This window comes from Pleurodeles waltl, chromosome 3_1, assembly GCF_031143425.1.
Source record: "Pleurodeles waltl isolate 20211129_DDA chromosome 3_1, aPleWal1.hap1.20221129, whole genome shotgun sequence".
Lineage (NCBI taxonomy): Eukaryota > Metazoa > Chordata > Amphibia > Caudata > Salamandridae > Pleurodeles > Pleurodeles waltl.
Window position 1 is genome coordinate 401230352 of NC_090440.1, and position 13563 is coordinate 401243914.

Below are 13563 nucleotides of genomic sequence, written 5' to 3' on the forward strand. Positions count from 1 at the left end.
AGGTGGTATGAAACTGGTATTGGTGATGGCCTCTACCACAGGTTTTCAATTACATACTTGGGACAACTTTTCTCTTACCTTAATCGCCTGTTTTTAGTCCCTCAGGGTCTATATTAATCACAGTTAATTCTATGTTGCCATGGACTGAAAAAGTGTGGAACCTGAGAATAACAGATAAAGCATTTTCTTTGCTCCACTTTGAGAAACAGAATGTTAGCTTCAGCCATGAAATCCTTTGCTTCACCAGACATTTGCAGTATCCATTTGCAGCCACATCTGATGCATCCTTTGTAGTAATAATGATGTAGTTTGGCATTGACATGCCTTCCTTCGTAAACCGAAGTGAATCCTTCCTTAGGAACTGACTGAGAAGGTGTAATGATCCAGTGATTTTGCATACAGTATTGTCTTACTGACAGGGGACGGCTGATGAAAAGCTGCACAATTTTTATTTTTCTGGTCACTATTTGGCATATCATCTCCCATATAGACTTCAAGTATTAGCTTGCATGTTGATACCAAAAGGGACAATGTAACCTGTTCTTCAAAAGCTCTCTCCTGCAGATGCTATGTTCCTTTTCAATCCTCCATTTATTTCAATTACTATACATAAAGTGTTCAGCATCTACACCTCCTTTGCCTACGAGGTGGGACTGCATTCACATCAGATTAGGTATTAATGGCTAGTTTGTTTGCCATAATTATAAAATACGATTATCAGAGTTCCAAGATTTCAGCCATCTACTTTACTTTTTGTACATATTTGAAACAGTCTGCTACACATACATTCACTTTTCATTGATGACGGTTAAATCCAACCTCAGAGTCCTACGTTTGTTGGCTTTTTGGTTGTTGTTCTGGCTTCTTCAGTGTTTACTGCACTTCAAAAATGTTTCATCAGCAAAGTTCACCTCAAATCATTATCACGAGTTAAGCTACAAAATGCATCCTCTGCCTTATTTCACTACAACCCCCCACCTACTGTGACAGTATACATTTTGATATTTTAGGTTGCACATTATAATATCTCTACGAAAGTCAAAAGCCTAAAAAAAGAAAACCATTCTCTGTACCAGGCTCTTCTTGAAAGGCCATGTGGGCTTTTAACTAACTCTTTTGCTTGACCAATAATAATAAAAATGCATGCAGCGGATTCTGGTGCTACCCCTGAACAAATTGAGTGTTCTTCGACCTGCTGGGTATACCCTCCCTTAATCATGCGGGGTGGAAGAAGAAGTAGCCAAGGCTGCCTCAGTGCTCCCAACGTGTAAATCATTGAGGGAAGATGGTTACTCTGGAGAATTCTACATAACTGGTAAACCTCCTCTGGCGAAATGTTACCAAGAGGCAGGCTTGTTGGAGGCCTTGTCTAACAAAACTACCATTGCCCTTCTCCTGAAAGACAATAAACACCCCCTGGAGTGCGCAAACTACAGTTCTATTTTGTAAATGAACATGGACCATAAAATTACACAGGTGGGGTTTGTACCAGGTTGTAGCTCCTGCAATCACTTGCAGACCTTAGTCCTACCCCAACGGATTTATCAGACACAAGTTGGGTTTGTACTGGGCTGTAGCTCGTGCAATCACTTGCGGACCTTGATCCAAGTGCTGTGGCAGGCTAGAGATGATCCAGAGGAGACGACTGTCCTACCCAGACATGCAGAGAAAACATTTGACTGGGTGGAATGGCTTTACCTTTTCTAGGTCACAGGAAGAATGGCTTGGGTGAGGACTTCCTTAAAAAAGTACATATTTTATATGACTCCCCCTTGGCTGACACCAATTGTGGAGGCTTTCTGTCACATCCCTTCCAGATCTATTGCAGCACCCGGCAGAGATGCCCACAGTCACTTCTCTTTCTGTTGGCTTCGAATTCCTATAGCCATACACCACTTGCCTGCTGGGGATTGAGGCTGGTATACGTTCCCTTTGTATGGAGTAAACAATGACCACAGCTTCAACCCTATAGCGGACACTCTACTGGGGGATTTATTTTACCACACAACATCGTACAGGTTTTTGTTCCACCTAGCACAATTGGCTGCTTACTTCAGCGCATCAAAGGGGACGCTGATATGGGTTCACATAGAAAACCATTACTGGGATGCCATTTCTTATCTCTCCAGGTACATCTTACATTTGCACAGGAGACTCGTACCGGAAATCCAATTATTTCCACGGCTGCACTTGCACTGTGCACAGTGCACAAATTACTGGGTACCACCCCACTCCGTCACAGTAAGGATCTAATATTTTACAGCACAGATCTCCTCATAAGGAATAAACCGTTATACTGGCTCTCCTGGTCTGGAAAAGGGATTAAGCACCCTGATCAAATGTTCCTGGGTGGTTCCCTCAAATTGTCCCCAGCTCTTTGATAGGAATTCGGTTTTCCCCAATCAGACATGCAGAAGTATCACCAGCTTGCCCACTGCCTCACCACTGTAACTAGTACCCATTCCACAAGACTACAAACTTTACCCATTCTCCACTACATACAGACATGGAATCAATATGAAGGAATGGGATTGGGGCTTAATGGTGTACTTATTAAGGCCTTGCACTCAGGCCTCACCTTGCAGGTGACAAGGCTGACATGGCAGACGCTTCTGAGAAAGGAATACATATCAGAAGACAGGGCAGCTCTACTCTCCAACCACAACAAGTCCTTGGGAAATCCAAGTTAACATTTCTATACATGATTGGTACTGGACCCCATGGAAACTGAAACATGCCCATTTCTTGCCTCAGGACAGCTGCTTGAGGTGTGCTGGGGATTCTTGTAACCTGTATCATTGTCTGGTGGTCCTGCTCAGCCCTACAGTCCTACTGGATGGAAGTGTGGTGGCATGTGTGCTGCTGCAGTCCCTTTGGGGATCCCCTGTCAGCCCCGTTGGTGCGTCTCCAGGACATTATGGACCTGGGAGCCCTGGCTGTTCACTTATATTGATGGCTGGCCATGTTGCTAGTTGTGGCTAAGCCACGTATACTCTGCCCCTGGCTGCAAGCTGCAATTCTCACAGTGCACAAATAGATTATGGAGGTGCATAGAATAGGACTCCACAAGTGGACCACATACACTTTGAATGATGCACTTGAAAAGTATGAATGGGTTCAGGGGCCATTCTTAGCACTGGAAGATGATGGTCGCTAATGGTGCTGGATGGACTCTGATATCTGTACCTCTTTTTGTTGTGATGCAGACAGGCTGAGTGCCAGGGAGGGCACACTGGCAACCTAAGTGGGCACCTGACACAGTGGATGCCAGAGGCTCTGTATAGGATACCAAGTTACATTGTAATTGGGTAAGATGGTTGAGTTGCAACAATAGACAATATGTTGCTGTTATCTATTATGTCATTTGGGAGTATGCCAAAGGAGCCACTCAGGCATACATGACGTGCATTATCATTGTGGTGCTTCATTACCGTCTCCCTTAATCCTAGCTTCCCTCTTCCCTTCACCTTTCCTTCCCCCTCCATCCCGCTTCTGGAAGGTTGTTTGGGGTAACAATCCATCCGCTTGTATTATGTACTTAACAATAAGAATGTGATACAAGTCGGGGCTCAAATCTTGATGAGAAGTTCAGTTTGTCCTGTTCTTCTTTACCTGATTCACTGCCTGACTCTAATGGTCTCCTGACTGGCTTCCTGTTTGTAGTATGCCTCCAGTTAGTGTATGGTGAAAATGTACCTTCCTAAATGAAAACTAATAAACAAATGTTGCAAAAATAAATAAAAATAAAATAAAAAAACAGGCACTCAAATGCTGTATATCACACATTATCTTTCAATGTTTCACACCGAACCTGCACTCTTTGTATAAACAATCTTGTTTTTCGTCTTGTAATGATAAGGCCTCCTTATCTTACCTCTCATGGTTTAAACATACCGTGCTGGGGGGAATGGCTCAGCTATTTCCTTATACTCTCAAGTATCAATTAAATAATCCGCCTTACCTTGATAGAGCTTTCCAATGTTGCTCAACAAAATTTGATAGTACATATGTTGAACAACAGTTAGTACAAAATTCCAAAAAAACTAATACTTTTACAAAACATTTACCAGGAATGTTATAATAATCTAGGACGACAACAGTGGTTATATTGTGAAAGAACATTAATTTGTTATAACATAGTTGAAGATGTACTGAATGTAATATACTTTTGCCCACGACTCACAAGTAGCAAACCTTTGAAGTGTTTCACGATGCCCAATGCCTCCCTCAGCAGCTTTAATACATAGGACACTGTCAGTGAATCCGTATTTCTGGTGTATAGCATGTTTTTTTCATTTATCAGAATTAAAAAAAAATGTATTGTGCTTACATTTTATTAAAGAAGTCCCATGAATATGAGCCCAATTATTTTTCTATCAAAGGTGACTGTAATACAGATTCTATGATGCAGTATGCAGAGATTTCTTAAATTATTCATTTTGTGTTATCATAATAACATGGAATTTCAACTTGCCCTGTAGTAATGAAGATGTGAATTTATGTTTCTTAGTTCATTCACTCCAAATATGTTTTATCAGATATTTATTTTACTGTCTGGGGTAAACGTAAACATATACTATGTCCCTTTTACAACAAAGTAAGAAAAATATAAGTTCATCAAAGGCTTTGTAGCTCTTACCTTGTTATTGTCTTCATACAGCATGATCACTATTTGGGTCATATAGTTCAACTCTGACACAGCACCTAGGTAGTCCATGGCTCTCTTCCACTGTTGATCCTTGCATTCCTAACAGACAAAAAGTAACAACACTCACATACATCACATGCAAATGTTTTAAATTGTATTGAAGCAAATTCAATACCATTTTAATAGGGTTGTGGACAATTATCTGTAGTTAAAAACACTCTGCATGACAGAGAATGCTGTCACATGCATGTTGACTTCCATTTTTCTACCAGTGTGAACACTACAATTTACACTTGCTTTATGTTTTGAAGTTTACTTTCCTTTGCTTCCTTCCTTTATATAGGTTCCCAACCCCATGTTGATACTATAAACCAAGTACCAGTTTTTTAATTTCTATTACCATCAAACTTACTTTGTTCGGAACCTCAATTAGCCTGCTTCCCTTTCTCTTCATAGTGTGACTCCCCTAAGACCACCTTTATCAACAGTGCTGTCTTTTCACATGCACCAGCAAAACCACTTCTGCATCATGTTCAGTTGTCCACCACACTGGATGGGTGAGATTTTGTGACAGTGCCTACTCACTTTACAAAAGGCATATGCCTCAATCTTAAGTCCAACTGAAGGGAAAATACTGATAACACTTTTTCATGCACTTTCAGAACAAGTTACTTGGCTTTGGTAATGCTCTTTCTGGTGGATAATCTATCTAACCGAAATTCCTCATCTTGAATATATTCTCCAGGCATGAGACTAGATCCAGAAAAATTAAAAACAGTATTCCTAAGCACTGGCAGGTGGTGTCATGTGACTCCCCGTCAATGGTGTTCTGCTCTGGAAGTCACAAACAAAGCCACATTTACGCACCACTACTTGTGGTGATGTCAGTTGCTTTTGTAGGCTTCTCCGCATCCTTACAGCTAGAGCCCATCAGCAAATTGGTATGACCAGGGTACAGATCGCCAGATTGGGATCTCTTTAGATGGAAAAAGCCCATTCCACAGAACGGGGAGGAGAAAGGGGGAGAAGAATCTGTGGTTAGCTAGAATAAGTGTCAGAAAGATTGTTACCTGAGCGAAGCCACTTGTTCTTCTAATGGATACTTCTTACTGTAGATTTTCACTACATATGTGAATATGTACAAAAGCAGTACCTTGCTAGATGGTGGGTCTGGGGAATCGCTCAGATCAAAAAGCTTGGCAGTATTGATCAGGTGAAATGCCCATCTCGATAGTTCGGACTGTCAAGGCAATAATGCTTCATAAATGTGTGCATTGACGCACACATAACAGTCTGACAGATATCTAAGGTAAGGAAAGAGTTGATAAATAGCCTTCAACAGTTCCCAATACAAGTTTCTGCTGGACCAAAGAAAATACTAACAATAAAACATCCAACAGTTTGGCTTGTAATGGGTCCATCTAGAGGTTGCCGCACAAAGCCACAACACTGTTCCAACGCACAGATTCCACCAACTTTGTGGAAGGGTGCCTAGCTGTCAATATAACAGCAACTACCTCAGAAGGAAAATCAAATGAAATCAACTGCCGCCATTCAATCTTCATACATGGAGTTGCAAGTTTCACAGAACCTGGTGCAGGACTTAGTGCAAAACCCTTACCTACTGCTGCAGCAGAAGATCCACTTGAAGTGGTAGCTTGATCAGAGGGTAGATGCTCATACCCAGGAGTTCCAGGTATCACCATCGCCTGAGCCAATAAGGAGACACTAAGATGACTTGGGCCCAGTGATTCCTGATCTTTTTTTCAGAACTCAAGGCAGGGGACATCTTTGAGAGAGTGCTTTCTTGGGAACTCCAGCAGACAAGAGTATTGACATTGCCAGTTCTCGGCAGTGATGAAAACATCAAGCCAGGGTTAGCCTCACTGCCTGAAAGACATCCCCACCACCTCTGGGTGCAGTTATCACTTGTGATCTGTTAAGCTGTGGTGAATGAATTTGTCTGCCCTAACCTTCAGAGATCCCGCCACGTGGTGTACAACTAGGTAAATGCCCTGTGATTCAGCCACTTCCAGAGGCGCAGAGCTTCTTGGTACAAAACCGAAGTCCTCATCCAACATACTCATTGCAGTACCACACGGTGGTAGTGTTATCTGTGAAAACCTGTACCAGCTTCTCTTTAATGGTTTGGAGGAAGGCCTTCAACACCAAGCATATCATCCTCAACTACAACAGATTGACACAGAATTGTGCTTCTGCCAGAGACCAGAGTCCTCTGATCTCCACCTCTTGCAAATGGCCTTCCTAACCCAGAAGCGATGCGTGTGCCACCACTGTTAACTTGGTTCATGTAATGAGAGAGGTCTGCTGATGGACCAATCACAGCTGAGCAGCCATCACTGCAGATGTTTTGCAACTTCCTCTGAAACCTGGATGGAATCTGATAGGTTCTCCTTGTACAGCACCCACTAGGACTTTAGGTCTCACTGCGGAGCCAGCATGGTCAACCAGCAGGCTCCAGGAGGCCAACAGTTCCAGGAGACTCAGTCATCCTCACTGAGACCCACAACAGAGGCTGAAACATCAGGATCATTGCCCGAATGTCCTGGTCTCCACCCTGGGTGAAAGGTTTAAAATGATTGTACCATCTACAGGATGGCTCTAACGAACTGGAGCATCTATGCAGGAGTCAAGTGTGAAAGTGACATTGATAGCAAACCCTAACAATGTTAGAAGGTTTATCATCATCTGGAGGTGGTTGATAACCACCTGGGGAGAGTTCATCTTCAACAGCCAGTCACTGAGTGTAGGAAGTTGGCTCTGTATGTGCTATTTCAAAGTAAGGAATAGCATGCACAGAGTCCAAGGGTTCCCCTTAGAGGTAAAATAGTGGTAAAAATAGATAATACTAATGCTCTATTTTGTGGTAGTGTGGTCGAGCAGTAGGCTTATCCAAGGAGTAGTGTTAAGCATTTGTTGTACATACACAAGACAATAAATGAGGTACACACACTCAGAGACAAATCCAGCCAATAGGTTTTTATATAGAAAAATATCTTTTCTTAGTTTATTTTAAGAACCACAGGTTCAAATTCTACATGTAATATCTCATTCGAAAGGTATTGCAGGTAAGTACTTTAGGAACTTCAAATCATCAAAATTGCATGTATACTTTTCAAGTTATTGACAAATAGCTGTTTTAAAAGTGGACACTTAGTGCAATTTTCACAGTTCCTGGGGGAGGTAAGTTTTTGTTAGTTTTACCAGGTAAGTAGGACACTTACAGGGTTCAGTTCTTGGTCCAAGGTAGCCCACCGTTGGGGGTTCAGAGCAACCCCAAAGTCACCACACCAGCAGCTCAGGGCCGGTCAGGTGCAGAGTTCAAAGTGGTGCCCAAAACACATAGGCTAGAATGGAGAGAAGGGGGTGCCCCGGTTCCGATCTGCTTGCAGGTAAGTACCCGCGTCTTCGGAGGGTAGACCAGGGGGGTTTTGTAGGGCACCGGGGGGGACACAAGTCCACACAGAAATTTCACCCTCAGCAGCGCGGGGGCGGCCGGGTGCAGTGTAGAAACAAGCGTCGGGTTTTCAATGTTAGTCTATGAGAGATCTCGGGATCTCTTCAGCGCTGCAGGCAGGCAAGGGGGGGATTCCTCGGGGAAACCTCCACTTGGGCGAGGGAGAGGGACTCCTGGGGGTCACTCCTCCAGTGAAAGTCCGGTCCTTCAGGTCCTGGGGGCTGCGGGTGCAGGGTCTCTCCCAGGCGTCGGGACTTTAGGTTCAAAGAGTCGCGGTCAGGGGAAGCCTCGGGATTCCCTCTGCAGGCGGCGCTGTGGGGGCTCAGGGGGGACAGGTTTTGGTACTCACAGTATCAGAGTAGTCCTGGGGTCCCTCCTGAGGTGTTGGATCGCCACCAGCCGAGTCGGGGTCGCCGGGTGCAGTGTTGCAAGTCTCACGCTTCTTGCGGGGAGCTTTGCAGGGTTCTTTAAAGTTGCTGGAAACAAAGTTGCAGCTTTTCTTGGAGCAGGTCCGCTGTCCTCGGGAGTTTCTTGTCTTTTCGAAGCAGGGGCAGTCCTCAGAGGATGTCGAGGTCGCTGGTCCCTTTGGAAGGCGTCGCTGGAGCAGGATCTTTGGAAGGCAGGAGACAGGCCGGTGAGTTTCTGGAGCCAAGGCAGTTGTCGTCTTCTGGTCTTCCGCTGCAGGGGTTTTCAGCTGGGCAGTCCTTCTTCTTGTAGTTGCAGGAATCTAATTTTCTAGGGTTCAGGGTAGCCCTTAAATACTAAATTTAAGGGCGTGTTTAGGTCTGGGGGGTTAGTAGCCAATGGCTACTAGCCCTGAGGGTGGGTACACCCTCTTTGTGCCTCCTCCCAAGGGGAGGGGGTCACATTCCTAACCCTATTGGGGGAATCCTCCATCTGCAAGATGGAGGATTTCTAAAAGTTAGAGTCACCTCAGCTCAGGACACCTTAGGGGCTGTCCTGACTGGTCAGTGACTCCTCCTTGTTATTCTCATTATCTTCTCCGGCCTTGCCGCCAAAAGTGGGGCCTGGCCGGAGGGGGCGGGCAACTCCACTAGCTGGAGTGTCCTGCTGGGTTGGCACAAAGGAGGTGAGCCTTTGAGGCTCACCGCCAGGTGTGACAATTCCTGCCTGGGAGAGGTGTTAGCATCTCCACCCAGTGCAGGCTTTGTTACTGGCCTCAGAGTGACAAAGGCACTCTCCCCATGGGGCCAGCAACATGTCTCGGTTTGTGGCAGGCTGCTAAAACTAGTCAGCCTACACAGATAGTCGGTTAAGTTTCAGGGGGCACCTCTAAGGTGCCCTCTGTGGTGTATTTTACAATAAAATGTACACTGGCATCAGTGTGCATTTATTGTGCTGAGAAGTTTGATACCAAACTTCCCAGTTTTCAGTGTAGCCATTATGGTGCTGTGGAGTTCGTGTTTGACAGACTCCCAGACCATATACTCTTATGGCTACCCTGCACTTACAATGTCTAAGGTTTTGTTTAGACACTGTAGGGGTACCATGCTCATGCACTGGTACCCTCACCTATGGTATAGTGCACCCTGCCTTAGGGCTGTAAGGCCTGCTAGAGGGGTGTCTTACCTATACTGCATAGGCAGTGAGAGGCTGGCATGGCACCCTGAGGGGAGTGCCATGTCGACTTACTCGTTTTGTCCTCACTAGCACACACAAGCTGGCAAGCAGTGTGTCTGTGCTGAGTGAGAGGTCTCCAGGGTGGCATAAGACATGCTGCAGCCCTTAGAGACCTTCCTTGGCATCAGGGCCCTTGGTACTAGAAGTACCAGTTACAAGGGACTTATCTGGATGCCAGGGTCTGCCAATTGTGGATACAAAAGTACAGGTTAGGGAAAGAACACTGGTGCTGGGGCCTGGTTAGCAGGCCTCAGCACACTTTCAATTGTAAACATAGCATCAGCAAAGGCAAAAAGTCAGGGGGCAACCATGCCAAGGAGGCATTTCCTTACACAACCCCCCCCCAAACGAAAGAGGATGAGACTAACCTTTCCCAAGAGAGTCTTCATTTTCTAAGTGGAAGAACCTGGAAAGGCCATCTGCATTGGCATGGGCAGTCCCAGGTCTGTGTTCCACTATAAAGTCCATTCCCTGTAGGGAGATGGACCACCTCAACAGTTTAGGATTTTCACCTTTCATTTGCATCAGCCATTTGAGAGGTCTGTGGTCAGTTTGAACTAGGAAGTGAGTCCCAAAGAGGTATGGTCTCAGCTTCTTCAGGGACCAAACCACAGCAAAGGCCTCCCTCTCAATGGCACTCCAACGCTGCTCCCTGGGGAGTAACCTCCTGCTAATGAAAGCAACAGGCTGGTCAAGGCCATCATCATTTGTTTGGGACAAAACTGCCCCTATCCCATGTTCAGAGGCATCAGTCTGCACAATGAACTGCTTAGAATAATCTGGAGCTTTGAGAACTGGTGCTGAGCACATTGCTTGTTTCAGGGTGTCAAAGGCCTGTTGGCAGTCCACAGTCCAGTTCACTTTCTTGGGCATTTTCTTGGAGGTGAGTTCAGTGAGGGCTGTCACAATGGATCCATATCCCTTCACAAACCTCCTGTAATACCCAGTCAAGCCAAGGAATGCCCTGACTTGAGTCTGGGTTTTTGGAGCTACCCAGTCCAGAATGGTCTGGATCTTGGGTTGGAGTGGCTGAACTTGGCCTCCACCTACAAGGTGTCCCAAGTAAACCACAGTTCCCTGCCCTATCTGGCATTTGGATGCCTTGATAGAGAGGCCTGCAGATTGCAGAGCCTTCAAAACCTTCCTCAGGTGGACCAGGTGATCCTGCCAGGTGGAGCTAAAGACAGCAATATCATCAAGATAAGCTGTGCTAAAGGACTCCAAGCCAGCAAGGACTTGATTCACCAACCTTTGGAAGGTGGCAGGGGCATTCTTTAAACCAAAGGGCATAACAGTAAACTGATAATGCCCATCAGGTGTGGAGAATGCTGTCTTTTCTTTTGCTCCAGGTGCCATTTTTATTTGCCAGTACCCTGCTGTCAAGTCAAAGGTACTTAGGAATTTGGCAGCACCTAATTTATCAATGAGCTCATCAGCTCTTGGAATTGGATGAGCATCTGTCTTGGTGACAGAATTGAGCCCTCTGTAGTCCACACAAAACCTCATCTCTTTCTTTCCATCTGTGGTGTGAGGTTTGGGGACTAAGACCACTGGGCTAGCCCAGGGGCTGTCAGAGCGCTCAATGACTCCCAATTCCAGCATCTTGTGGACTTCCACCTTGATGCTTTCCTTAACATGGTCAGACTGTCTAAAGATTTTGTTCTTGACAGGCATGCTGTCTCCTGTGTCCACATCATGGGTACACAGGTGTGTCTGACCAGGGGTTAAGGAGAAGAGTTCAGGAAACTGTTGTAGGACTCTCCTACAATCAGCTTGCTGTTGGCCAGAGAGGGTGTCTGAGTAGATCACTCCATCTACTGTACCATCTTTTGGGTCTGATGACAGAAGATCAGGGAGAGGTTCACTCTCTGCCTCCTGATCCTCATCTGTTACCATCAACAGATTGACATCAGCCCTGTCGTGGAAGAGCTTAAGGCGGTTTACATGGATCACCCTTTTGGGGCTCCTGCTTGTGCCCAGGTCCACCAAGTAGGTGACCTGACTCTTCCTCTCTAGTACTGGGTAAGGGCCACTCCATTTGTCCTGGAGTGCCCTGGGAGCCACAGGCTCCAGAACCCAGACTTTCTGCCCTGGTTGGAACTCAACCAGTGCAGCCTTTTGGTCATACCAAAACTTCTGGAGCTGTTGGCTGGCCTCAAGGTTTTTGGTTGCCTTTTCCATGTACTCTGCCATTCTAGAGCGAAGGCCAAGTACATAGTCCACTATGTCCTGTTTAGGCTCATGGAGAGGTCTCTCCCAGCCTTCTTTAACAAGGGCAAGTGGTCCCCTTACAGGATGACCAAACAGAAGTTCAAAGGGTGAGAACCCTACTCCCTTCTGTGGTACCTCCCTGTAAGCGAAAAGCAGACATGGCAGGAGGACATCCCATCTCCTTTTGAGTTTTTCTGGGAGCCCCATGATCATGCCTTTTAATGTCTTGTTGAATCTCTCAACTAAGCCATTAGTTTGTGGATGGTAAGGTGTAGTGAATTTATAAGTCACTCCACACTCATTCCACATGTGCTTTAGGTATGCTGACATGAAGTTGGTACCTCTGTCAGACACCACCTCCTTAGGGAAACCCACTCTGGTAAAGATACCAATGAGGGCCTTGGCTACTGCAGGGGCAGTAGTCGACCTAAGGGGAATAGCTTCAGGATACCTGGTAGCATGATCCACTACTACCAGGATATACATATTTCCTGAGGCTGTGGGAGGTTCCAGTGGACCAACTATGTCCACACCCACTCTTTCAAAGGGAACCCCCACCACTGGAAGTGGAATGAGGGGGGCCTTTGGGTGCCCACCTGTCTTACCACTGGCTTGACAGGTGGGGCAGGAGAGGCAAAACTCCTTAACCATGTTGGACATATTGGGCCAGTAGAAGTGGTTGACTAACCTCTCCCACGTCTTGGTTTGTCCCAAATGTCCAGCAAGGGGAATGTCATGGGCCAATGTTAGGATGAACTCTCTGAACAGCTGAGGCACTACCACTCTCCTAGTGGCACCAGGTTTGGGGTCTCTGGCCTCAGTGTACAGGAGTCCATCTTCCCAATAGACCCTATGCGTTCCATTTTTCTTGCCTTTGGACTCTTCAGCAGCTTGCTGCCTAAGGCCTTCAAGAGAGGGACAGGTTTCTTGTCCCTTACACAGCTCCTCCCTTGAGGGTCCCCCTGGGCCCAAGAGCTCAACCTGGTAAGGTTCAAGCTCCAAAGGCTCAGTTCCCTCAGAGGGCAGAACTTCTTCCTGAGAAGAGAGGTTCCCTTTCTTTTGCTGTGTTGCAGTTGGTTTCCCAACTGACTTTCCTGTTCTCTTGGTAGGCTGGGCCATTCTTCCAGACTCCAGCTCTACTTGTTCACCCTGTGCCTTGCACTGTGCTCTTGTTTTCACACACACCAGTTCAGGGATACCCAGCATTGCTGCATGGGTTTTTAGTTCTACCTCAGCCCATGCTGAGGACTCCAGGTCATTTCCAAGCAGACAGTCCACTGGGATATTTGAGGAGACCACCACCTGTTTCAGGCCATTGACCCCTCCCCATTCTAAAGTAACCATTGCCATGGGATGTACTTTTCTCTGATTGTCTGCGTTGGTGACTGTGTAAGTTTTTCCAGTCAGGTATTGGCCAGGGGAAACCAGTTTCTCTGTCACCATGGTGACACTGGCACCTGTATCCCTCAGGCCTTCTATTCTAGTCCCATTAATTAAGAGTTGCTGTCTGTATTTTTGCATGTTAGGCGGCCAGACAGCTAGTGTGGCTAAATCCACCCCACCCTCAGAAACTAGAGTAGCTTCA

General features: G+C 46.0%; 1 protein-coding gene across 15 annotated transcripts in view; it reads right to left on the reverse strand.

The window, feature by feature from the left end:
• PPIP5K1 (diphosphoinositol pentakisphosphate kinase 1) overlaps positions 1-13563 on the reverse strand; it is a 1126642-nt gene that overhangs the window by 273890 nt on the left and 839189 nt on the right. For all 15 annotated transcript variants that reach the window (XM_069222621.1, XM_069222618.1, XM_069222612.1 and 12 more), the window contains one exon: positions 4640-4747. In XM_069222621.1, coding sequence (XP_069078722.1) covers positions 4640-4747 — 108 coding nt within the window. The remainder of the gene's footprint in view (positions 1-4639; positions 4748-13563) is intronic.